Source organism: Ochotona curzoniae, unplaced genomic scaffold, assembly GCF_017591425.1.
Source record: "Ochotona curzoniae isolate NIBS_2020 unplaced genomic scaffold, NIBS_Ocur_1.0 contig_2321, whole genome shotgun sequence".
NCBI lineage: Eukaryota > Metazoa > Chordata > Mammalia > Lagomorpha > Ochotonidae > Ochotona > Ochotona curzoniae.
Genome location: NW_024465421.1, coordinates 17,700,225 through 17,726,721, shown reverse-complemented (window position 1 = coordinate 17,726,721; position 26,497 = coordinate 17,700,225). Strand labels below are relative to the sequence as shown.

Sequence of the window (26,497 nt, the reverse complement as noted above, 5' to 3'; positions counted from 1 at the left end):
AGGCCCTGCAGGGCGTATCAGCTGTGTGGAGCTGTGTGTGGGAGAGTGTTGGTGCTGCCAACACAGGCTCACTCAGTGTCCACTCTTTCCTGACTCCCACCCCTCTTCCCACCCAGCTGCTTCTGTGCCAGGTCAAGGACAGGCATGGAGAGCCGTTGGAGGGTGTTGCTGATTGAAGTCTGGGTGATACAGCTGTTGTCAGTGAACTCAGGTGAACTCAGTTACCAGAAGGGGCTACTCAGTGCCCTGACACGGTGCCCTCTGCCCCCAGCCAGCCCAGCTCAGCCCAACCCGCCCCACCCCAGGTATTATTTGGAGCAGGTTACAGGAATCATTGGCTTCATGGAAGGGACTTAAGCATGGAAGGGGTATGATCTATGTGGGACTGAAGAAGGACTGCAGGATTGGGGTAGGGGCAGAGTACAGCATTATCACTGGGGACTGCAGTGTTTTGGGGTGGGCTGCAGAACCAGGGCTTGATCCTGGGAGGAGGAGAGGGGTTAGATGGACAAGAGATGAAGGATATGGTGTCCAGGATCAAGGGCTGCAGGTACTGCTCCTAGAGCCTAGCCTGGGTGTGGGTTCTTCCAACCAAGTACTTCCTCAATTCAGCCTTTAAACTTCAGGGAAACACTGTGAAACTAGCATTCTTGGTCCATCTCATTTTGTTTATTTGTTTAGAGATGTGTTGGTCTTGTCATACAGAGGGGCAGAGACAGAAACCGACAGAGCATCTTCTGTCTACTGTTTCCCTCCTGAGAGCCTGTAATAGCCAGGGCTGGCCATGCTGGAGCCAGGAGCCAGGAACCTGCTCTACCCCAACACTTGCTTCTAATCTAATTCCTTGGATAGGAAGTGAAACCAAGTGCCCAAAAACCACAGGTGAGTTTTCACCTGCCTGGCTGTGATGTTGATGGGGCCCAAACAGTTCCGTGGGTAGCTTCTCCTGGGCATGCTCTGATGGGACAGGTGGAAGTTGATGGGAACCTGCCAGAAACCTGTATGGCTGCATCCAAGCGCTCATGTTCTTGTCAGGGAGCAGCATGTCACAGTGGAGGCCTAGAGCTCACAGTGCATTTTTCATTCCTTCCTTGCTCATGTGTCTCAAGCAACCCTGAGCCACGTCAGCTGCTCTTTTGATGCTGTCATCTGGGTGTTCTGCCTGTGCCCTGTGGGGGCTGGCAGGGAAGGTGGGAGCGAGGGGGAATACCTGGGTAGTTAACAGCTGCTGCTCCTGGGTGCCTCGGTAGCCTCAGAGAGACCACGTGTCAGGAGGGACCAGGAGCAGCAGTCTGCTGCCGGCTCAGTCCTGCCTCCCACCCCACAGTCCTTGGGCTGCTGGTGCTGCAGGTTTTTCCCCCTTCCACCATTAAACCCTAATCCCAGCCAAGTGCTTTCAAGCCCAGGGTGCCCAAACTCAGTGTTCTCAGCACCGAGGCGCATGGCACGCTGGCAAGGACAGCAGGCTCGTGTTACCAGGGTTACATCCAGACCTGCTCTTCACAGGAAGGGACGAAATGCTGTCATCTCTATGGCACGCCAGGGTGGGTCAGCCTCATCGGCTTCAGCTGAGTCTGCCACCCTCAGTGGCTTTCCTGAGTGGTACTCAGAGGGGTGGGTCCCAAGATACTGCACAGTCGCTGAGTCAGCACCCAACAGAGCAGAATCAAAAGGTCAGCCGGGAGGAATAAAGGGACTGGGGAGACCAAAGAAAGGGGGAGGCAGGACCATGGGCTCTGGGGTCCTGCAGACCCTCCTCCCTATATCCTCCCGACTTCAGAGACATTCACCTCTACCTCCTTGCTGAGCCTTGGTTTCTTGCATCTGTACCTTCCAGTGGCGAAGCAGAGAGCTTTGGATGTCGAAGCAGGAGGCCAGGCATCCGAGCTGGCCCTGTGAGTGAGCAACTCTGACCTCTAGTGGGTTGCCACCTCCCCAGGCTGAGCTTTCCTCCTCTCACGTGGGCACGGCAGGAGGACTCTTCAAATGGTCTCCGGAAAATGGAATTAAAAGATAAAGGCAGTCTTGATGTGAAGTTTCTTTGAAATCCCTTCATAATTTTTTTTTCTAATATATTTTCTGTGAGCTTTTTTGAGGACCTTACATATTTTCCTTATTAGGTTCTTGGTCACTGGAAGGGCCACGAGATGCAAGGTGGTGAGTCTTCAGGGACAAGGTTCAGGTTTCACTGACCTCAAACCCCAGGCCCTTCCTCCCCCGGTGAATGGGCATGCTGTGGGTGACTGTGAAAGGCCCAACCGTGCCAGGCCCAGAGTGATGGCAGCTGTCATCTGTGGAGGACAGGCTGGGGTCTATCCTGAGGTGGACATGCTTTCTGTTAACATTTCTTCATCTCCTTGGTTTTCAAGGCTGAATCGGCACCCTCGGAGAAAACAGTGCCTAGAAGGAGAGCAGATGGGTGTGGTCCGGGTGTGTGGCCTAGGTTCTAGCTTGCTTGTTTTTTCAGCTCTCATTGTGAATATTATCCATGGTGCCCGTATTTTGGCCTTCCTTGTTCATTGCTATTGCTGATTGTTGTCTTTCGTAATTATTAATGCAAGGCATTGCTTTAGATACAGGATATGTGTTGTAGATAAGGGCTTCTCAGACTGAAGAGCTGATTTGGGAGAATAAAAACACCTCACTACTTACTGCAGATAGATACTTTTGTAAAATACAAAACAAAACAAAGCACCGAAAAACTGCAAAAACCCCTAGATGCCTTGAACACCCCTTTGAAGCTGGGATGTTTCAATGTTTTATGCATTTATGGAAAATTGTTGTAGTACGCAGACTCCCATTGCAAAACAAAAGCAGAAACAAATGGCACAGTCCTGCTCTGCTGTGGAAGTGATGGTGGCTTTTACTTGAAGCTCTGGCTCCGTGCAGACCACGAGCTGAGACCCAGCAGCGGTGGCAGCAGCTGTGAGGCTGTGAACTCCCTGCTTCCTGCCTGATGACTGCATCCCAGCCTGGAGCCCACTCGCAGATGGTTTCTGTGGTTTCCATGGGGAGGAGCCACACAGGCAGGAGTTAAACAATGCTGCATTTGTTTATCATAGGCCAAAAGAAGATCAACTTAAACTTTCCTTATACAAAAAGGAGTTGGGCAATAGGAGAATATTAATTTTAGATCTGTACAAAGGAGCAAGCTGGTAATAAGGCTCGGTGACATGTTCTCCCTTGGTTAATTGTATGGTTCTTGCTGTATCTTTTGTACCATTTTCGCTTAGTATATCATATTGATTTGAAAGACGTGGTACCTCTGGGCCAGAGGGAGTGTCTTTGAGTGGGAATTCACAGAGCAAGTTAATGATAGTGAGGAGCCCAGGACGTTTCTCATTGAGTGCACAATGGCTCCCTTTTATTTCAGATAAATTGCAGTTCTTTTACACGTCTAAGTGACTTTTTCTCACTGATAAAGAAAGAAGGTGCATTTCTAGGAAGTTCTATATGAGGAAATGTAGTAAGAATGGGAAGAAATCACAGCCCTGACTAGTGGGAAGGTCTTGTTGTGTTTCCTTCCATGGCCTTTTTCTTTATAAACTCAGCACAGTGAAACAGGAAGGCTCCCTCCTGCTCCTGCCAAGGCAGGGTTCTGGGTCCTGCCTCTGAACTCCCTCAAAGCTGCTGCCTGCATCCCTTCCTTATCCCAACAGTGGCTACTGTAGCGCACGTGAAGTTGCTACTGTGAATGACCCAACAGAGTTATGCAGTTCACATAGTGTGGGGAGTGCTTAGGTCAAATCAATTGGGAGGGGTAGAGCAACAGGGCCAGATGCGGGTCTGTTTGACTGAACATTTTGGGGACTTCTCTAGAGGATGCTTAAAATGTTCAAGTACAAAGGTCCTTGAATAGGTTTGTGGGATAGTGACATTAACGGATAATGCTGGTATTGTGATGCTACCTCTTGTAATGCTGGCATCTCACATTGGATGCTGGCTTGAGTTCCTGATGCTCCCCACTAGTCGCTTGGCAAGGCAGCAGACGATGGCCAAGTGCTTGGGCCCCTGCCACCCACATGGTGACCTGGATGGAGTTCTGGACTTCTGGCTTTGGACTGGTTCAGCTCTGGCCATTGTAGCCATTTGGGCAGTGAACCAACAGATTGAAACGATCTCTGCTTCTCTCTCTCTCTCTGCCTTTCAAAATAAATATGTAAATTTTAAAAGAAGTTATAATTTTTCTGTGATATGCATTTCCACAGACTTTTTGAAGTACCCTTGTAAATTGTACCTGAATTGTGTAGTGATTACAACCTACCTTGTTAGCCACTTCCATTTTTAACTGTTTGAGGTCATCCAAGCATATTGAATAGTTCAATCTGGAAAACTTGAATGGCTCACAGGAGTCATAAATGGGTTATTCTTGGGCACAGTGGGATGATGAGATCATAGCTAAAAGTCAAGGCCTGTGATTGGCCCTTTGTTATATGCCTGACTTTGAGCTTTCTCCCCAGGCCCTGTTCTCTGTCTAGAATGAACCAGGGCACTGAAGCTCAGAGGATTGCATGGGCAGGACTCAACTTACATAGGAACCCAGAGGTAGTTCTGCCCTGCCGTCTTGTCTGTCACCATCACCATCACTGTCACCACCCTGCATAAGGCTGTGATTGTGCTTCCTGGTTTTCAGAAGCAAGGCTGTTGGGAAAACAAATGGATAGAGCTGCTCTCTATGTGCCATTTGCAGGGAGGCTCTTGATAGGCGCAGTGCAAACTAGACCAGGAAGCCTTTGCTGGACAGTTATTCTATGATTGGTAGTAAAAGCCTGGGTTCAAAGATGATCTGATTCTGTCAGAGTCTGGCCATAAACTGGATATCTTTGACTCCAGAGTGTTAAAACCAAGCAAGTCAAGGTATATTTGCTTTCGAGTGGATTTGAATAGTTCAAAGGAGAGCAGTGTCACAGTCGTCAGCCCTGGCCATCTGGTGATGCCTTGCTGGCATGTGGCATGACTGCAGAGTCCAGAGGATGTAGGATGACAAGTGATGGGATCGGGCCTGCCCCTAAGCCTCATGGTGTGTGTTTGTGTGTTACAGGTAGCAGAGATGCACGGTGAGCTGATTGAGTTCAACGAACGCTTGCACAGGGCCCTGGTGGCCAAGGAAGCCCTCGTGTCCCAGATGAGGCAGGAGCTCATCGATCTCCGGGGGCCGGTGAGTACTCCCTTCCAGCAGGTCTTGTCATTCTGCCCTTCCCCCAGGCTCAGCTGCCCGTGATCTCTGGGGGCCGGTGAGTACTCCCATCCAACAGATCTCAGCCTTGCCATTCTGCCTTCCCACCCAGGCTCAGCTGCCCATGACCTCACTGTTTAGTTTGTCCATAACTGACATTGTCATGTGTAGATAATAAAAGAATCCACACCTTGTGTGCCCATAGCCCAGAGCTTATTTATGCTGACCATGCCTACTTTTGCTTTGTCATGGGTGGTAAGGAGTAAAGTGTTGCAGAGTTTGATGAAGTATCATCTTGTGCTCTTTCCTCTACCAACAGTCTATTTTCTGGCTTTGTCATTCATCCTTTGCAGAATGGAATTCCAGGCTGTCTCTAATGTTTTCTGTAAGATATGTGTTCTTAGAAACTGAAGTTGTCTCCAGCATCTGGCTGTTGACAGCCATGATACCATGAATGTCTAACTCTGTATTTTTGTGCACACATTTAGCAGCTTCTCTATTTGCAAACTTATTTTACTATGTAAAATGTAAAGTGTCCAAAGGCAGACAGATGAGTATAATGCCATCTTCTGTTCATTGCCAGGTTCAGCTGTTACGATAGTATCTGATCTAGTTTCAAGTTACCTACACATACTCCCTCCTTCTGTATTATGCAAATAAACTATTGAGGATTCTTTGACATCCTGTGTATATCTCTAAAAAGAAACCATATAACTATGATATTATTATCATCCCTGACCATTACCAGTACTCCTTTATACCATCAACTAGCAGTCATTGTTCAAATCTCTAGTGACTTGTCAGTTTTTAATAGTTTATGAGACTTTTCTTTTTTGTCAAGGTCAGGTTGTGTGTGAGTGTGGTATGTGTGTGCATCACTTCCCATCTCCATGCGGCTTTACATCTGTTCATCACTCATCCCTCCTCAGTACCAGGGCGACTTCCCTTCCTTCCTGGCCCCTTGCATCTCAGCGCCCACGTGGTAGGACTCTGTCCACACTGTGCTCCCTGGTCTGCGTCTCCTCCGGGGCAGCCACAGCCACCACAGAAGCAACTGCACCCATCCTTTCCCAGAGGCAGGTTGTGATGATCAGAAAGAGACACTCTTGACCTTGTTATTGCCTCAGGCCTGTCGTGATAGTCCCTGCAGTCAAGCTGCCAGAGTCTGGGTTAGGCTGCAGAGCTTTCTCCTATCTACTGTCACAGGTAGGCCTACAGTAGACCTGTCTGCAGACACTGGATTAGATGTCCTTCCAGTTCATCAGAGGAAGGAGTGACTTGAGGATTGGGATTGCCTGTTTCCTCTCCTGTCAGGTGGGAGTAGGCAGGGAGCCGGCTGCCTTGGGAGGCTCCGTGGGGCACTGCCAGCACAGCAGGGCTCCCAGTGCCAGGCAGTGGTCGTGGTCCTCCCTGTTTTTGTTTCTGCTCCCCACACACCCTGCCATGTGCCTGGCACATCCTGGGTGCTCCATGAATGTTTGCTGGAGGTGACTTTGTCTTCACACAGCTGTGATGATGTCCTAGACCACATGAAGAGAAGGACAGAAGCAGGGACAGGTGCCTCCCAGTGGGATCCTCTTGTAATGTTATATGCTTGTGAGCTTGGTCACTTATTTTAAGGTGGAGTTTTGGATTAAGGGTTGAATTCTGTTCTTTTTTTGTTCTTGGTTGTAAGTATTTTTAGGACTTTTGTCGCATTACTTTTCTCCTTCTGGTATGTGATGTGAATGGATGCTTTTTTTTTAAACCTTTTAGTAGAATCTGATTGCACTCAGGAGAGCAGCACTTAATAATCAATGGGGACAGGGAAATAGAAGCTTGTCAGCTTATGCGACACAGAGGTCCATTAAAGTCAGTGCAGTGGGAACTGCAGGTGGAACCAGCTGCTAAATGCAAGCCTGCCACATGGGGGCGCAAACCCTGTCTCAGTCTATGTAAAGGGCCTTGGATTTTTCTTCCTCAGGCCCTTGGGTGAGTGGCTCTCAAGTCCTGCCCCTGGTGTCCTGCACTTCATCAGGAGGGCTGTCCTGGCTGGGGATGGCCCCGGATCTGTGGCCCGCACAGAGTGTCCCGCAGCGCTGGCTCCCTGCCTGTTTGATGAGGGGACAGCCCTCTGGTAGTGCTTTGCGGTGTGCTTGATGTTTATTCCCTCTCACCCGCTGAGCAGCCTTGTCTAGTGAACTCATAGGTCTGCTTTTCAGCTGAGCAAAATGAGGAGGCCACTTGGCTGCGTTGTAGTGCCAAATGCAAACCCAGGTCGCTTTCTCTATCCCCAGATATCTTACTTGCTTTTGTCCTTTCAAGCAAAGCAGAGCATCTGCCGTGCTCCTGGCTCAGCACCGTGCATGGTGATAGGGCAGGAAGCCTCTTGCTGCTCCCCGCTCCCTCCCTTCCTAGCACAAGGGTTTGCCTCTTCTCACTTCACAGCTGGAGCTTTGGGCAGGCTCATCCCTTCAGCCTGGGGCCCAGAGAGCTGTTTGAAATCTTGGAGAAGGTGATTTCCCAGAGGGGATACATTTAACGCAGGTGTGTGTGGTGGGCAGGGGGGACTGGGAGTCATTTGTGAGGGAGTAAGCTTGAAAAACAGTGCCTTGATAGTATGGTAGTCTTTCTTTCTGCAGGACATCCTAGATGGGTCCTGTGCGCTGAGGTGCCCCCTGCTTCTCCAGGGGATGGGGTAGATACATCCGTTTCCCAGAGTCACTTCCTCAAGGAACATCTCTTTATTTCATTTTATGACACAGTTCCATAGGCTCTGGGATTCCCCCAACCCCTCCCCAAGTCCTTCCCCCGTATTGATTGCCTACATATTATTACAGTAGTACAGCTTGTACACAGTCATAATTCCATCATTGCAGGCATGGACCATGCAGAGTTTGCAGCATCTTATTGTCAAGATATATTTAACATTTTCATTGGGAGACCATCTTTGATCTGAGAGTAATGGCAGAATATCATCCCCTCAAATGAAAAGCACAACACAAATTCAACAACAGGAAGAAAAATGTAAATTTACAACATCATGAAGTTAACTAACATGCTACTGAATAACCACTGTGTTAGAAAATGCAAGTTCTTAACAAAATCCTGTAACTACTTCATTGATCTCTCAATTTTAGTTTATACTTAACCAACTGCTGTAAAGCTTAAAATGGTTGTAGGGTACTATTCAGCTGTCTTGTGTCTTTTTTTTCCCATATTTATATTTAGCAGCTTATAGTATTCAAACGAGATTTTACTGAACTTCGTGAATTTTAAGATAATCCAAACAGGCTTATAACTCTAACGAGCTATATATTAACAATTGAGGAACAGAACAGTTTTAGGAGCGGTGCGCAGAGATATGTTCAATAACTTAGTGAGGAGTAACTGATCTTTGTGTCCTACCTAGTGAGGTATATGAGAGTCCAAGCTGGCTTTTTCTTGTCTGAAGGAACTTTCTAAGAAGGTGCTCACCAAATTGTTTTCCAGGGAGTCTGGAGAGCAGGGCAAGGTTGCAAGTCTGTTAGTTCTTGCTATGCTCATCATTCTTTGCTCATCACAGTCTGATTTATCCCGTGAGCCTGGCCTGCCCCTGGATGTGCAGGAGTCCAGGGAGAGGAAGTGATGTGAGGTGGCTGTGGGATGGAGTTCCAGGTCCCACTGGCCTCTTGCTGGCTGCTGAGTCTGCAGCCTGGGGTTTGTAGGGACAGATATGGGCTTGACCAGCCGGGAGTTTCCCAGGATGTCTGGGCCAGCTTGACCTTGACTCTTAAAGAGTGGTCTTATCTGGGTTCTCTCTGGTGTCGTCTATCTAGTTCCTCCTTAGTCTTCAGGTTCATGTCTCTGCTATTGACTGTACCTGCTTGCCTCTTTCCTTGTCTCTGTTCACTCCTCCTATGTCTGTCATTTGCCATATGACCCTTTGTCTGCCCCTCTGATTCTCTGTGTCCTCCAGGCCTAAATTTTCCTCTGAAGCTGCCAGCCTCGCTGCTCTCAGAGCCGCTACCCACTGTCTCTGGTTCAATATGCATTCGCCTGACTGGAATAAACAGTTGCTGTCCAATGCAAGTTCCCTGGAAGCCTGCACATCCTTCCACCTGTCCTCCATGATCTGTGACTTTGGAGGTGTGTATGGAGTTTCTGTGATGTGGGTCATGCTAGACTCCGCCTCCAGGACCACCTGTGCAGGCTCTGACTGGTGAGGCAGGCTGGCTCCTTGTCTTCATGTCTGTGACATTTTGTGCTGCAGCATTTTTGTCTCTGCATTACCGCTTTTTTTAGTTTTTGACTTCTCTCCCCTGTGGACCGAGAGCTTCCCTAAGACACAGACTGAGTCTCCCTGTGTGTCTTCTCAGAGCTCGGCACGCAGAATTACTCACATGGAGCCTGTGGTGCAGACATTCGCCTGTGCACCTGTGGTCTCAGGGATAGCACGCTGTTTCCTGGAACACTCAGTTACCCAGGAAGGTACCTTGCGGGCTTGCTGGGTGATGGAGGCTGTGATAATCCTGCCTGCAAGCCACCTGGTCTCCATGAGGCACCTTCCCTCCACTGTTGAAATGACTGAGAAAAGTGAGTCATTTCCAATGTATGCCTGGGATGCAGGGAGAAAATGCACACCATTTTATAAGAAGATTCGCTTTAAAATAAGATGCTTCCTGGGCCTTTGGTTGGTGCCTTGAAACCCTTCAGAGGGGGTGATGTGGTTGGAGGGCTGATGCTATTTAAGTACAGGAGCTCAATAAGGAGTGCTTTTCACCTGGATGGCACTCGCTGAGTGTCTCCAGATCAGGCCCCAAATCGCCCAGGGCCCCACAGCAGCCCCAGACAGTGCCTTCCAAAGTATAAGCAGCTTTGTGATTCCATGCCTGGTCGTCGGTATTTTAATCACCTCCCGTCTTGGAGATTATTTTGAAAAGTGCTGTTTAATAGAGGCTGCTAAAAATATATCTCACATAGAGGCTTAACTCAGAAATACTAGTTTTTGATGCAAAATCATTGGGAAAGCTGCCCAGAGAACCCACTTGGAAGCCCTCTGTGCCTGGGGAGGAAAGGCTGTGTTTGATCCCAGCTGCGCTTTACTATTGAGATCTGAATCCCTCACAAGATCACCTGCTATGAGGTTGCTGTTGAGGCCTCCTGGATCTCAGGGCATCACTGCAGTCCCAGACCTCACATGCCCGGCCATGCTCCCATCCCTGTCATGCCCAGCTTGCTTACCACTGTGGGTAGTTGGTTTCCTTTGGGGAGCCCTAAGGGGTCTGAGTGTGGAGTTGGAATGGGCAGATCCTGACTACCCAGGCTTACCTGTGTGAAGTTTTGTAGTACCTGGAAATGGAACCCATATGAGCTTCACTTCAAAGCTGGTGCCACATTGATGCAAACAGGAAGCAGTGGGTACCAAATATATCGACCTACTGTATTGAGCACTACCTCAAATATTAGAAGCATCTTTAAGGTTTGTTTTAAGCATGATCTGAGGTTGGTTATGCCTGAGGGCAAAGTCTCTGCACTGGCCAGCTGTGTTAGGTGAAGTGGGGCCTGTGTGTAGGGTGACTTGCAACTCTCTGGTTGGACTTCATTGTGGTTTAGGATGGACAGATAGCATGGAGCTCTTCCACTACTGGCTGTGAGGAAGGGGGCCATGCCAGGACTGTGAGGCAGTTTGTAACCCTGCCAAATTCACCTGTTCTCTCACTCCAGCTCTGACCTGTCAGTGCCTGGCTTGGGTGTTGCTGTTGTCAGCCCCAGCGGCAGGTGACAGCATGGCAGGTGCCACCAGCTGGGATACTGTGAGGGCCCATAGGCTCTAATGCCGCCTCACGTTCCCTCCAATATCCCTCCTGAAATGAACTTGCTCTGTGACCCAGGTACCCAGAGTGGTACCCAGTCAGAATCCTGAGCTCATGGCACACACTCATGGAGTAAGCAAGGCCTGCACTTCCTTTAGTAAACAGTGTACTCTGAGCTGTCCTTCTGTTTTCTGTGGAAACTGTGTCCCATTTTTTCTACTCCCTCCCACCAGCTAGTAAGCTCAAGACATAAGGTAACTTGGCTCCCACCTGTGCGCATGTTGTTGGCATGAAGGTCACTAAGTATCATGCCATTAGTCTGTAAAGGGGTTCCCATGATCTGGGACTTTTGTGGAGGCTGGTCTGGGTCAGATCCTCTCTTCCTGTCCTTGTCTGTTTCATTTTTGTTATCTCAGAATGCAGACTCCTTGTGTCCTGTGGGTCTGACCAACCAAGACCACCCATCTAAATCCTAACTTACTTGGTTCTGTTTCTACAAGGTGAGCATAACACCATATTTCTAAGGATATCTAAAACCACATGATAATATTTGCAAACCCTGTAACTAAATATATTCTGCATATTTAGTCCTTCACTTAATATGGTATTGCCTCTGTACTGCTCCAGTTCTCCTTTAATTAATCTTGCCTTCTCTGCCAGGTGCATGTGACATGCTGCTCTTTTTTTTTTTTTTTTAAGATTTCTTTCTATTAAAGAATGTATTTGTTTAAAAACTCAAGTCGCTTTTTTGTTCCTTTTGTCCTGGACTGTTATTCTCTCCAGTTTGCTCATCTGGGAAGTGAATGGTGTTGACTGAGCAGTGCTAGGAGCATCTTGGACTGTTATTGTATTCTGGGAGACCAGCATGTGGCTGGATGGGCCCCCTTCTATATAGTCACTAGTTACTTTGCAGACAGAGCTAGGCTCATTGCTGATTTTGTTTCATTTTTGCCTTTGATCTTGAGGCATCCAATCAGAACTGTTGCCTCCCTTTCCTCCATTGAAGTGATGGACTGATGGTACAGAAGCAGTTTGTACACACGTTTTCAGACTGGAGCTTCAGCCTTTGGACTCTGTCCAGTGTGGCCTTCAATGATGCCCTCAGTTCCCACCTCTCTTCACCTGGCTGCCTTTGTGACTTCACATGTCCCTGCTTTCACCTGTCCTCCACGGCTTGGCAGACCCTCTGTTCTATGTAACCATCATCCTTACATTCAGCTGGACCCAGGCTGTGCACAGGGACACAAGACATGGCTGCAAGCTTGGCCAGCTTCCATGCAGCAAGGACACATACCCCCTCTCTCTGGTTTCCAGGACATGGTGAAGTGCCTTCCTTGCAGGACCTAGAAGGGGAGGACAGTTACCTGTGAGTGGCCTGCTGCCTTCACAGGTGGCCCTGGCCTTCCCGCATGGTTGTGAGGATACTCTCTCTGAAGATGTGTGCCAGGCTCATGGTCCCAGGACCCAGTGGTTCAATAACCAGCCATGCCTGTGGTAGTTAAGGTGGGAATGGGAATGATGCTGATGAGAGAGCTGAGGATTATCTAGGCCCCACAGTTGACAAAATGTCTTATTGATTTGCTCCTGCAGTCCTGTATGTGAAATTCATGGGTTGCAAGTGCTGTGCTTGGACCTGGAGATGAAAGTCAAGCCTGACAAGGTCTAAATGCTTCAGCAGTTCCCTGTCTGTCCTGGGCAGCAGGGATGGCAGCGAGGGGTGGGGTGGCGTTGGTTTTTAAAATCTTGGTCATCCCAGGACTGGAAGGAACTTTGGGGGAGCATGGTTACTATCACATTTTGGGTGCAGTCTGTAAAAGCAGCAGAGAACCCAGGCCAGACTTGCCTCAACAAAGCAAAAGATTTATTACATTAGCTAACTGGAGCTTCTGTGCTCAGGTCAGCATCCACTGCCTGTTGACCCAGAGTTGTGTAATATCGTGGACCCCTGACCTGTTTCTACATGGTTCTGGCCTCACTGTCAGGAGTCTCAGTTGCTGGTTCCCATCCATACATGGACATAATCATGGTATTTTCCCGTGGGTTAGTGACGGAGGTAAAATGTGTGACCCGAGGCCTGGCTCGGGATGAGAGGTCAAGTCCCATTAGCCGTTGTGTTCATTTCTGTGGCTGTTGCAACACACCACGGTTAGGATAGAAAATGCATGCTGTCATGGATGCCCCCATGTCCAGCTGGCATGACAGGTCTTGGTGTCTTCCTGGGCATTGAGGAGTCCTCCTGCCTCACTCTCAGGCTCCCCAGGCTAGCACCTGAAGGGCCACGTATATTCATGAGCTCTGGAGCCAAGCCCAGAGTTATTCTTAGCAGCCCTCAGGCCATGCAAGGATTCTGCCTAGGGCCTCCTATGTAGTGAAGCTTCCAGATAATGACCATAATGATCACGTTTGGTTAGAGCCCTGAAGTTTGAGACCCTGTGCTCAGCACTTTTCCAAAGCTTATCTCAAGCCCACAAAGCAGGTGTTCATAAGTAAAGGCACACAAGGGGGTCGAGCTGCCTTCCACCCCCACCAGGCTGGGAAGAGAGCGCTCAAGTTGGAGCCAGCAGCTGATTCTCCAGTCTTGCCTCTTGGCCCCGCTGCCCACCACCTTGCTGTCCTGGGTGGCTGCTGTGGTGCTGCCACTGGCACTGATGTTCTTGATAAGGTGCAATTCAGAAACAGCTGCTTTAAAAAAGCAATGGAAAACATTGAAACTGAAGGTAATGGGAAGTCTGTGGTTGCCTGCTTGGCCCAAGATGAGTTGGTGCAAAAACCTGGCAGTTAAGCAGCACCAGCTCAGGGTTCATGAGAGCTGACAGATACAAAGTTAAATAAAAAGCCTCCTTCGCCACAGATCAGAGGAAAGAGCAGCACCAGGCTCTCATGACTAATGAAAAAGGACAAGGCCTGGCGTGTTCACTTCCTGGCATCTCAGCACCATTGGAAAGGGAATCTGGGCCTTGTCAGGCTCCCTTTGTCCTACATTGTGCAGCTGAGTGGGTCTAGAAAAGACACAGAGGCAAACTGACTGATGACTTCCTCTGGGGCTCCGATTTTCCCAGCAGCCCAACACTGCTTGAGCACTGCTTTGTGGGAAATAGCCAAGAGTCTGACCTGGAATGGTCTTGGGGAGAAAGCAGGAGGAATATTGAGTTCTAAGAGTGGGAAACAGAGTCGAGCTGTGAGGTGAGGTTGGCTCAGGGCTCAGCGCTGGCCACAGCCCCCTTCTAGTGCACGGTTATGAGGAGGAGTGACAGAGTGGGGAAGATCATTTGGGAAAGATGGCCCATTGCAGGGATGCGGCTGGGTGCTCCTGTTTCACAAATGAGAGTAAGGCTCAAGATTTCCCTGTTCCTAAGTATCTATGCCCAGGTCTGCCTGACCTTAAGACCTGTGTCTTTCCTGAAGGATTTCTGCAACCAAAACAAGTCAAGAAGGAGTTTCCATAGATAGACCCTTATGCCTGAAATGGCCTGTGGGCATGTGGCGCTCTCAACTCTAAGTGGTGGAGATTCAGTCCCCAGGGTGAATCCTGGGAGGAGACTCTCAGAGACCTTTTATCGCTGCTTCTTTTATCCATTTATTGTTTTTTAAGGATCTGTTTTATTTAGGCAGAGTGACAGCATGAGTGGGAGAGACAGAGATCTCCCATCTGATGACTCATTCCACAGATGGCTGGAGTGGCCAGAGCTGGGAGAGACTGGAGCCAGGAGGCCTAGCTCTCCATCTCTGTGTTCCATGTGGGTGGCAGGGCCCTACGTGCTTGGACCTCTTGGGCGGCTCTCCTGAATGCAGCATCAGGGAGCTGGACCACAAGTGGAGCAGCCAGTATTCAAACTGACTTTCTGATATGGGATGTTAGCCAGCCCTTTGTCATTTATCTGCAAACTAGCAGTTAACACATGACCCCCTTGTGTGAGGATCCAGTCTTAGTGCTGAGGAAGTAAAAAAACACAGTCCATGCCCGTGAGTAGCTGCAGGCCAGGACACACAACCATGCATGCTTTGATTGCCTGCAGTCTTCCTCAATCTCCCATGATGAGGACCTGTGTTAGGGAGAAGCCAAGCTTTGCAGGTTCCTTCCTTGCCTGGATTCAGCCAGTCCTGGCTTTGAGTTCTTGCTGTATCAGTGACTCATCATGTAGCCTGCCTGAGCCTCTTGCAGACCCTGGGAAGCATAGTGTTCAGTGGTCACTCTATGGATTCCATGAGTAAATGCAATTTGATGCCAGGCTTCTGGCTGGGGCCTCTTATGATCCTTTTCCCCATTGAGATCTGGGAATTGGTTGTATTCCCTATTCCCACTGTATTTTCAAGCCACGAAGATATCCTTCTCTTCCTATCGAGGAGAAAAAACTTTCTTTGGATTTAGAAATAGCTTTTCTGTGTCTGTTCAGCTATCAGTTAGCTAGATAGGAGTTGATAACTAGCTCATGCTTCTCCTATCTCTCACAGCTACTCCCACTCTGCTGATACAGCCATCAGGCTTATCTTGGGCATCAAGCTTGTCATGGGCCATGTATTGAGCCCCTGCTGACCTGCAGCTTGTTTGATAATTTTTTTGAAGATTTATTTTACTTTTATTGGAAAGACAGAGTTACAGAGATAAGGGGAGATGAAGATCTTTCATCGGCTGGTTTGTTCCTCAATGGATAGAACTAAACCAATCCAAAGCCAGGAGCCAAGAGCTTCTTCCGGGTCTCCCATGCTCATTCAGGGTCCCAAGGTCTTAAACCATTTCCTGATGCTTTCTCAAGCCATAAGCAGGAATCCAGATTGGAAATGAAGCAGCTTGGACACACTGAGGGTGCCCATGTGGGATGCTGGTGCCACAGGTGGAGGATTAGCCTGGAAGGCCACCGTGCCAGCCACAGATTGTGTTGCTGACTGAACTCTTCTTGCTGTATCATCCTCCTGTCCACTTTTTCACCCCTCTGTTTACACCGGTGATCTCAGCTTCTATTGCTTGCCATTTGAAGCAGATTGTACAGATTAGCCCCTGTGGCTTCCGGAGCACCCAGTGTGTACGGACGGCTTCCCTGTCACCCCAGAACATCCCTTCCTGCCTGTCCAGCTATTCCCCGAGGAATTCTCAGAGGCAGTAGCTATTCCTGTTTGTCCCTCTTCGTAATTTGTAACTATACAGTTGCTTGTATGTTGAAACTCCTGTACATGGTAAAAACATACAATGTGGAAACGTTACAGGAAAAAAAAAAAAAAGGCAGCAGAAGGTCGCCCAAGTACTTGGGGCCCTGCCACCCATATGGAAGACCTAGATGGAGTTCCTGACCCCAGTCTTTCACCTGGCCCATCTCTGGCTGTTGGAGGCTTTTGGGGAAGGAACCAGGACAGAAAAGCTACCTCTCCCTCTCTGTCTGACACTCTGCCTTTCAGATAAACAAATTAATTAATTAGAGAGAGAGAGGTTTAGGGTTGTGCCCAGCTGTATACCTGTGTATGTCTACTCTTGAACAGTTGAGTCTGAACTTGCTTTATTTGATGAGAGGTTCCTGCACTGGCTGTGGCCCTTAAATGTGAGAATGCACATCCTTTCCTCTTCAGAGCTTCCCCAGATGCTGAATGCAAGAAATGGCAACCCTGCAGTGAGGGTTAACGGGCAGAAGGTGGAACCAGACCACCTGCATTGAAATTCCATCTGTGTCACTTACCAGCTGAGAGACCTTTGACAACTTACTTTTGTGGGTCATCCATTCCTGCATGTCACCCCACCCTACAATTTAATGGCTCAGAGACCACCACCATTCTATAGTTTGGGGTTGACTGGGCCCAGCTGTGTGGTTCTTCTACCACCTGTCATGTTGGTTGAGGCTGCAGTCACCTGCAGAGCTGGACATCCACCATGGTGCTGTTCTTCTTTTGACACTTGGTGCTGGCTGGGCCTCAGTTTGTGGGGCCTGGGGTGTGACCAGAAGGCCTCTTGTCAGCTCTCCCCACTTGGAGAAGTCATGGGGATTGCTGAGTAGGCTGGGCTCCTGGCAGCTCTCCTTTCTTGTGTGTTTACTATTCCCAAGCCCTCACGTCCTATGTCCTGTCCGTGGATGGAGCTGGCACCTCTGCCCCTAAGGCTTTTGTGGGAAAGCTGACATGCGGAAGTGCTTTCTATAGTGGGAAGCCGTGGACACAAAAGCGCCACCTGGGTGTGGTGATGTGTTTGCACACCCTTGGGAAGGCAGCTGGGGGAGGGGAGGTCCTGATGAAGTCACCAAGAAGGAGCATGTTTTTCCCAAGGTGTTGGCAGTGACCAGAGGCCTTTCTCTCCTTCTCATCTCCTCCTCTCTGTCTCTTTTTCTTCCTTCCTATCTCCATGTCTTTCTCTTTGCTTTTTAGCTAAATAAGCACTAAGTCAGCACACAGTGTGTATATGTCATTCTTTTTAGTGAAACCACTGGTGTGTTCCTGGGATCAAGGACTTATCCACTGTGATTGGCAGGGCGATCCCATATCTAAGTTCCCAAAGTCACTGGTCTTAGAGCTTGAGAGCTGCTGTTGCTGCTGTCCCCAGACTGCCCAGGAAACTCAGGTCAGGTCAGGAGGGACATCCACACCTTTTCTCTGCCTTTCCCTGTCCCCAAATACTATTGGCGAGGTTGCAGACAGAGGGACCCTTCTCTGTGGGTCAGGAAAAAGAAGCCACACAGCTTATCTGCATGCCAAGCCATAGCTTAACAAGGCAAGTGAACCCAAGAGGAGGCTGCACCCTACAGATGTGTCCTCCTAAAGTCTCTGGCCTTGGGGGTCTTGGGGCCAGTGTCACTAGAACAGTGCCTCTCTGAGAACAGTCATCCCTGTGGCCCGCAGGTGAAGTGGGATCAGCTTGCTGGAGGGTGGCTGCAGCCTCATGTGCCCCTGCACTAGTCAGGGCAGACAGCACACAAACACACACGGCCAAGATATGTGTGTAATAAGCCCAGTCTCTCATTAGCATCAGGCGGCTGCTGAGAAGCCTGGCATTGGCGTCGAGCTAGGTCCACAGAGGGTCTCGAGTTCCCCATGTGTCTCTCTAAGCAGCCTTCCCGACACTCGGATGCACAGGCATCTCCTGGCTTGCTGATCCCTGTAGTGCCACATAATTAGAAGAAAAGCCTCTAAATCAGAAGGATTTAGCAACTCCCCAGCCTCACATCCTGTACGCAAAATGTTCCCTAAAAGTTGGCGTCCCTGAGGGGAAGCTGATCTGTCAAGAAAATGTAGTGTGCCCAGCATCAGCCACCCATGTGTGCAAAAGGTCCTTGTGAAGCCACGCCATTCCTACAGACCCCCACCTTGTTTTTTCCCTCCAGTTCTTCCAGACTTAAGGGAGCGTTTTGATCCTAGCTTATGGGGTTTCTAATGCATTGGAGTGACCCTGTTGGTGTGATGCCTGGTGACAAGGTTCCTGCTGGCAGAGTCCTGAGGGAGCTGAGGGCATCACTTGGCATGAGGCAGTGGTCGGTGTGTCTTTATGATCAGATCTCAGGGTTCTGCCCTAACAGCCTTGACCCATCTGATCAGTTCTCAAGCATCTCACCTCTCAGCACCGTAATTGTATTAAATTTCCCATGCTCAAAGTCCCATTATCATGAGAACTGGGGCTAACCTGCGTGAACTTGAGGCCAGGTCAAACCCCAGCCCCAGCAGTGGGACCATACAGCCAGAGGTTGTTTTGAAAGAGGTCCCCGTCTAGCTGTCTGTACAAGCTCTGCTCACCTGTGGCTGACAGTGGGGGCTGCACTGGTAAGAGGTAGAGATTATGGAGCCGGTGCCCTCACAGCCTCTGAGTCTCTCTTCTCCCATTGGTTTTTTTCAAAAGTTACATATTCGAAAAGCAGAGCAATAAAAATTAAGGTTCAGAGAGAAAGAGCGAGATTGCCTATTCCCTTCTATGTAGCCACAGTGACCCCGGCTGGACCTAGATGAAGACAGGGATGTAGAGGTCCATTTGAGTCTCCCACCGGAGCAGCAGGGCCCATGGACCTGAGCCTTCGCCTGCTGCTTTTCCAGGTGTGTCTTCACAGGAACTGAGCTGGAAGCAGCAGCAACCAGTTCCGGAACTGATGCTCCTGCATACACAATGCCGTCGTTGCAAGCACAGCTGGAAGTGCTGCATCCTGACTCTGGCCCTCTACTCCCCTGTTTGCTTTCTTGAGCCTTGCCCCCTGCCTGGAGAACCTTCCCAGCCTCAGGTGCTGAGGGGGAGTGGTCAAGAGCTACCCTACAGTTCCTGCCAGGTTGTTCACACCCACAGGGAGAAGTGTGTTGTCTGGAAGATGCTGTGACTCTGGAGCCCTTGGCTTGCTGCATTCCCATGACCGATGTGCACAAGTGTTTGCAAGCAAAGTGTCTCCTGTCTGGTTGTCTGTACTCTGGAGAGAGATGAGTGGTGGGAAGGGAATATGGGAAAATATTTTGCCCTCTAGCGTAATATGCATTTGAATTGGTAGAGTCTGTATCTGTGTGTGATCCCTGAATACCTTCATTGTAGAAAGACACAAATATTCAAAAGACATGACATAATTTATGGTGATAATCCTCTGCCGTCTCTTGGGTGTGTTTCTCTCTTGGAATCATGCCGGGGGGTGCATTTCCAAGCTGCTTTGTATTGAATAGGGACCAGAGCATTTTTCTTTTTCTTTGCCCACTGGCTTCTCTCCTTCTCCTTCTCTTTGCTTTCTGTTTGCTGTTCAGCACCAAGGACTTGGTGCATGGAGCTGATAATCATGTACACAGGCTACTGACTGATGGTCAATAGCCAAAGTTTATAAACAGCAGAAGACTTCAGAAGTCTGAGGGGGGCCCTTCTGAGTCAGCAGCAGAAGCCTCTGTTGCCTGCATTGCTCACCTGTCACCGAGAAGGGTCCAAGCTACTTGTGGGAGCAAATGTGGCCCTTCGGTGTGGACACATTGTGTCTGTGGGTGTCGCTCATCATGGTGGCTGTGGATGGTTTCCCCATCATGTGTGCGACCCCTAACAGCTCAGCACTCAGTGAGGCTTTGTGGGCCCCACAAGACATGCTTGTTCATGCCTGTGATAAGCTGCCTTTCCCAGGAAGGCCTTGGGGATCTTGTGGTGTTTGCATGACCACAGCACAGTCCCCAGCCTCCTTCCATAGAGTCTCATCCTGTTTCTCAGTCTTTGTTTCTTCTGCTTCATTCTTAACAGGAAGTATTCAGGGATCACTGAGGGAGGGTTCGTCTGTGATGATGCAAACCCTGGTAACCATAACACCTGTTCCCTCTCTCCCCCCTTTCTGCTGCTGCTAGGTGCCTGGAGATCTGAGTCAGACATCCGAAGACCAGAGCTTGTCGGATTTTGAAATGTAAGTCCATGGCATATGCTTGTGAGGGGTTCATTAGAAACCAGGCTCTGCTGTTGGCTTGGATCCTAGAAGACAACAGGGGAAGACGCACATCATCACTTCAGTCTGTACCACGTTGGTTCTTGTACACGCAGGTGTCCTGCAGACCCAGCCTGGCCTTCAGTCATGTGTTATCTCATGGTTGCTTCAAAACATACTTTTAAAGTTGTGGCTGACATTTAAGGGCTGGAAGATGTCACATAAATATTTAAGGCATTAAAAGTTTCTTGCAGAGCTAGTCTCACATTACCACAATGCCACAGCCAGCTGGAGCCTGGTGCCAGCTGCCTCCTACACACAAGACACTTGTGCTTCCCCATGCCTCCATTTCCCCTTGGCCCTCTTGCCCAGCTCCGGCCCACTTCTCTTGTTTTTTTTCGGCTGTGTAGCCTCTGCCCTCCTCCCCAAGTTGGCCAACTCTCAGGCTTCCTCCAGTCCTAGGTCAAAGGTGTCTTCTTCTGATGCCTCAGCCCACAGCAGGTCTACCTGGCAACCACAGCCTCTCAATTGAAAGTCCCTTGGAAGGGATTACTAAGATGGTGTTAAGCAACTTCTGTATAACAGCTGTAAGCATAGTTGCACCTGACTACAGAGCTCCAAAGCATGTGCTGTGAAAGCTGACAGAAAGGAAGGCAGAAACAGATTGATGATTTGGAGGCTTCCACACCCTACTGTTCAGTAATGGAGAGGGCAACTAGAAGGAAATAGCCTGGTGGATGTCTGTGCTTGGTATCCTGCTTTTTCAACGTGGCATCTCCTGCTGTCCTTCTCTCCCCTGGCCCCAAACAGCCATGGCTCTCCCAGTCGCGGGTGTTGGTGGAGTCTGATGTGAAAATGGGTGTCAGGGTGTGAAGGCAGTGTAGTGAGGGGGCTGTGGCTCCTGAGTGTCCAGAGACCAGTTCCCATGCTGAGCCTCCTGTAGCTTGTCAGGGCTTCCGCTGCCCACCCTCCCCGCCCCTCTGATGGATTATAGGCCAGAGTCACTCAGTGAATAGCTGGAGGCAGCTCTTTCTCACTCCAGAGTATAAACTGTGTGGATAGAGACATCATTTTTCAGCTAAGTCCCTGAGATAGGTGCTGAGGGGCTCAGTGATAGGGTGTCCCCTGGTCTTTGCATGTTGGTCTGAGTGATGGATGCGTCAGAAAATGCTTTTGCATGGCACATTGGGAGAGCTTTGCTCCCTTGCCTGCTTCTTGCTTGTCAGTTTAAATAACCCATGTTGATCTCTTTCTCTGGGCCAGATCAAACCGAGCGCTGATCAACGTGTGGATCCCATCGGTGTTCCTCCGCGGCAAGGCGGCAAACGCATTCCATGTGTATCAGGTACGTGCCTGGTTCAGGCTCACACCACAGCTGGGCTGGAGGGGACTGTGCCTGCTTGGTGTGCCTTGGGTGTTACCTCTTACGGATGTGGGGGCACTGTTTTTAGGAGGCCTCATGGTACAGCTGCTGAAACTTAAGCTGCCTACCTGCTGGGGGCAAGTGATCCTTGTCCTTCAGCCAGGTAGAAGGAAGAGTTGGGCAGCCTCTGAATGTGGCCACTGCAGCACCTCAGCTGTGCCTGCTCAGGCAGAACTTGGGCCTGTTGGGTTGGGCTGTAGCAGGAGAGCCAGGCTTCAGGCAGGACTGCACCTGCTGTCAGGAATGTGCTGCCAACTCGCGTTCCTGGCTGCCCGTGGTGGGCTGACAGTGGTACCCAGCAGCACCGGGCCCTCAGCTAGTCTGGGTGGTGCCGACAGAGTCCTTGACTGCATGTCACCAGCCTGTCTTGGATGGCAAGCCCACCTTTGAGTTCCAGGTTGAGCTATGGACTTGCAGCTGGGCTCCCAGGACCATTGGTGGTACAAGAGTTGGAGGGGACCCCGACCACTTGTGTGGTCTCCCCAGTCAGGGCTGGGAGTGTCTAACAAGCAGAGGTTGTGGGCACCCCCTTGGCTTCCTTGAGGCAGCCCCTGCAGAGGCCTGAGTGTCTGAGACCAGTGTGCCTTTGTTTTCTTGGGAGGTGGTTTTGCCCATTTGGGACCCCCGTTTTCTGTCTTCTCGCTCATCTTCCAGTGTCACTTCAGTGTTGCTCACTTGTCTTCCTCTTGGCTTAGTTCTCAGCTGCCTGGGTGCTAGCCTTTCATATTCCCGTATTCTGGAATTGTTTTTCCCAGCACTGACTTTTAGCCACTTCTCTCCTCCTGCATCCCCTGTAATTTTCCATAGGTTTTGTTTTTATTCCCTGTAAGTTCTGGGAGTAGCTTTTTCTAAGTGGGAAATTTGTTTACTGAAGAAGTCATCTCAGCTGTTTAGCCATTTTCCCCAGAGTGAGGTGGTGGTGAATGGACTCTAAACTTGAAAGCAGGAACTCTGCTTTAAATCCCATGCCACTAGCAGAATGTTAATTCCTTTGCCTGCGAAGTGGAAATAATCCTACTTACTTAGTACAGCTGCTGTGAGGTGAGAGCTACATCACTGCACAGAGGTGCAGGCCTGGGGTGCAGTAGGTACCACTGCCCCTTGGGTGCCCACAGCTAGGATGAGAGTGCCAGTTTGAGTCTTAGCTACTCTGCTATTAGCTTCCTACTGATGCATTCTAGGAGGTAACAGACACAAGTGCTTAGACCTCTGCCACTCGTGGGAGAGACCCAGATGGAGTTCCAGGCTCCTGGCTTCAGCCTGGCCCAGCTCTGGCTGTCGCATGGGCATTTTGGGAAGTGAACCAGCAGATGGAAGATCCTGCTCTTACTTTGTCCCCTGTCGCTTCCCTTCTTTCCCTCTCTCTGTCATTTTGTCTTTCAAGCAGATGAAAAAAATTCAATTTCTTATTTGAAAAAGAAGCACACAGCACAGTGTAGACGTTCAGTATCTATGCCATGCCTTCCCTGGTGATTGGGGTGATTGTGGGTGTGGCTGTAATACAGGCATCTGACTGAGAGTCTTCTGGAGAGATGAGCTCGTGTCTGGCACAAGAGTCATTTTCGCTTGTGTGCTCAGCTGGGCAGCATAGCACCTTAGTAAGTGTTAGGATGAGCTGAGTGTTTGTGATGCTCCCAGCTGTGTTGTAGGGAGGAAATTAGCTGAGATGGATCTCTGAGTATTTTCTTTCCTTCTTTTTATTCAAAACTGCCCCCATCCAAGAAAACTCACAACCAACAACCCCAAACAATACCATGCAGAATCTGGTGTGAGTGTCCTCCCAGTCGTGCTGGGCAGTCATTGGCATCTGGGGGCCATCGCCTGGAGGATGGCAGAAGAGAAGTGGACATCTCCATCTCAGAGCAAAAGGAACCTCAATCATATCTAAGGAGCCTCCTGAACACCTCCCCCACCCTGCCTCACCCCCCACTCCAAGAAACAGCTTGGCAGTTTTCAGCTTCTGAATGTCAGCTATGAAATGAGACGGACACAGCAAATGTGCCGTTGCCTGGGTGGCTACGGGGGCACTGTGGCCACGCTGTCCCCATCCTTTGCTGTTCCCAGAGCCCTCACGGACATGGCCCTCTGGCCCAGCAGTGCCCATATTGGCCAGAGCACAGGGATGGGCACTGTGGGCTCTGGCCCCCCACTGGTGGCTGAGGTGGGAGACAGCGCCTCTTGTGGGCAGCTATTCTGTCTTTAGGAAACAAGGCTTCTGGTTGGTTCCTTAAGAGCAAGGAAGCATTTCTAAACAACTTTGGAAGCTTTGCCTTCCTGTCTGACAGGTTTATAAATGCACTTAGACCTTAAAACAAGCAGCCTTTTTATTTTTTTCCTCTGCTTCAGGAAGTATTGCAGCTGGTAGATTGGTGTGAAATAATATATCATTTCTTTAATTTTCAGAGCCTGAGTCTAAGACCTAAAGCTTTTCCCTTTGAAAAGTAACTTTAGTGTAAGTGCAGCTGCAGTCTTCTGTGTGGGACTAATTTGAGCCTTTGAACTTGGCCGCCAGAAGCACTGGTACTTGTATGATATTCCATTCACACACTTAACTAATTAGGTCTCCTTTGTCAAGAGGGCTACTTGGTTTCAGCAAAATTTTATTTTGTTTTCTAGAAGATTTTCTTTCCTAGAGGCCAGAATGTGGTGTCTTGGCTTAGAGGAATATTTGAGGCCCACCTATTCGTGTGTCCCAACTGTTCCCCCTTCCCTGCTTAGAGGGAATCACGTAGCCTGGGCAGCTGTTAGAAAGACTGAGTCCAACTGAGTTGCCTGCATGTACACGATGCAGGGAAGAGCTGTGCTTTCCCCGTTAATAATAGATCACAGGGCTCAGTAAGATACCCAGGCTCCAAGTGTTTGGGGGATGGAGATGTTTTTGGACTTGAGACTCTGGGTCTGGGCAGCTCCTCCTTTTCATCCCTTTCACTAAGCTGGCATATCCATGGGGCCTGCAAGTGCTCTTCTGCCCATGGATCTGTGTGCTTTGTATGTAACGAAGCAGAGAGTAAAGAATTCATTAATAGAAAAGGAGGAAGGGGTTGAGCCAAGTGTAGGAGGGGTACCACAGCTACAGTCAGAGACCAGCAGTACCATTCCAACTGGGGGCAGTGGTGTGACAGCCAGCACAGAGGCCAAAGCTGTTCTCGTGTGGTTTGCTGCCTCCTGTGTCACACGCCATGGTGTGCGGTTCCAGCTGTGGACTGCCACAGCTCTCAAGTCTCTGGTGTCAGAGTGTCCCTCTGGCCAGCGTTGGAGCCTATGCTGCCGGTCCATTTCTCAAGAAGCTCCTGCCCCACAAAGCTGAGCGCCTTGGTCCCAGTGATGCAGTGATGATGGCAGATCCTGTCCCTTAGCTGTGGCAAAGTGGACAACTGGAGCTTGTTCACGATTTGTTGTCAGGGCAGGGGACTCCTGTGCATCGCAGGGAGCCAAGCAGCGCCCTGGCTACTACCCACTACTACCCACAACTGTCTCACAGTTGTGACAACCCAGGTCTCTAACATTGCTGACTGCCCACTGGGGGTAGGGGCACTGTTCCCCCATGGACTTCCTGGATTCTGTTGTGACTGTGTCTCATTTTATTGCTGGTAAATGGGTCACACAACGCACGCCTTCCTCCTTGGCACACAGACCTCTCTTCCGCTTGTAGGCCTCAGTTGTTACTTGGTTTGAAGCAGCCAGAGGTTTGGCCTTTGCATGCTGTCCGTTTCTTGCCTGTTGTGAACCAAACTGCTGGAGTTGATGATGTAGAAACCTCTTTGTGCACATCGTAGGCATTTCTCTAAGATAAATAAAGCCAACAGCAGATTGCTGAGAAGAAAAGATTGTTTTCATTGTAATCGGCTCAGCCAAACCACCCCCCAAAGAAGGCTGAGCCGATTTTGCAGTATTCCAAGCAACTAAAAGAGTGCTTTGTCTTCAGGTTCTTACCAACATGGGACATTATCCATCTTGTAAATTTTACCTATCTGTATAGAGAAAAAATTGCATTTCACTGATGTTTGAATTTGTATTTTCCGTATTACTTGTGAGACTGAGCACCTGTCTCTACTTTAACTTGTGTTTTTTTGTGTGTGAATTGCTTGTTTGTGTCTTTTTCCTACTCTCTTGTGTCATTTGTCACTCTCTTTCTGGTTTTCAGGAGTAGTTTATGCAGTAATCCTCTTGTTATCTGTGCTTTAGTCTCTTGCTTTTCTTTTAGCTCCAAGATTTGTGGTCTGTTTTCCCGATCCCAAGAATCTTGTAAAAAATAGTTTCTTGATTAAACCACTAGAGTACTGGGCATTATTTCATTTTATTGTCACAATTACTCCATGAATTTGTACACATTTTTCCCATTTCAGAGGTAGAGGATGATGGTCAGTAATTCACTTGTCCAAGGTCCCCCAGCTCTGAATTCTGAGCTGTTGCCTGTACTCCAGCTGGAGGGGGAAGAATGGAGACCAGTGGGAAGAATTGGTCAGAAATAATGTCTGTCACTTTACCCACTTGTTTTTTTCTGCCTGCCTGTTCACCTGCCCGTCCTACCATCTGGCCATCCTGCAGTGGACGAGGTACTGGTTTTGATAGAGAAGACACAATCTCGGTCATTACCCTGGCTTAAGTACTCTTCTGGATCCCCTCCCCCAGTATCCAAAAACAGGTGACTCCTTGTCATAGATGCTAGAAATCCATTGCCAGCCTCATGTGACCCTCCCCAACTTCCTGTGCAGGAGAACTAGCTGACCCTTGAGGTTCATTGCCAAGTTAGAAGTTGAGGAAAACTTTGTCAACTCTGTGCTGGCTTCAG

At 49.4% G+C, this 26,497-nt stretch overlaps 1 protein-coding gene across 1 annotated transcript in view; it reads left to right on the top strand.

The window, feature by feature from the left end:
• The window catches only part of SNX29 (sorting nexin 29), a 247,346-nt gene that overhangs the window by 178,274 nt on the left and 42,575 nt on the right, over positions 1–26,497 (top strand). The window contains exons 16-18 of the mRNA XM_040973311.1: positions 5,042–5,158; positions 20,209–20,264; positions 21,546–21,627. Of these exons, the coding sequence (XP_040829245.1) occupies positions 5,042–5,158; positions 20,209–20,264; positions 21,546–21,627 (255 nt within the window). The remainder of the gene's footprint in view (positions 1–5,041; positions 5,159–20,208; positions 20,265–21,545; positions 21,628–26,497) is intronic.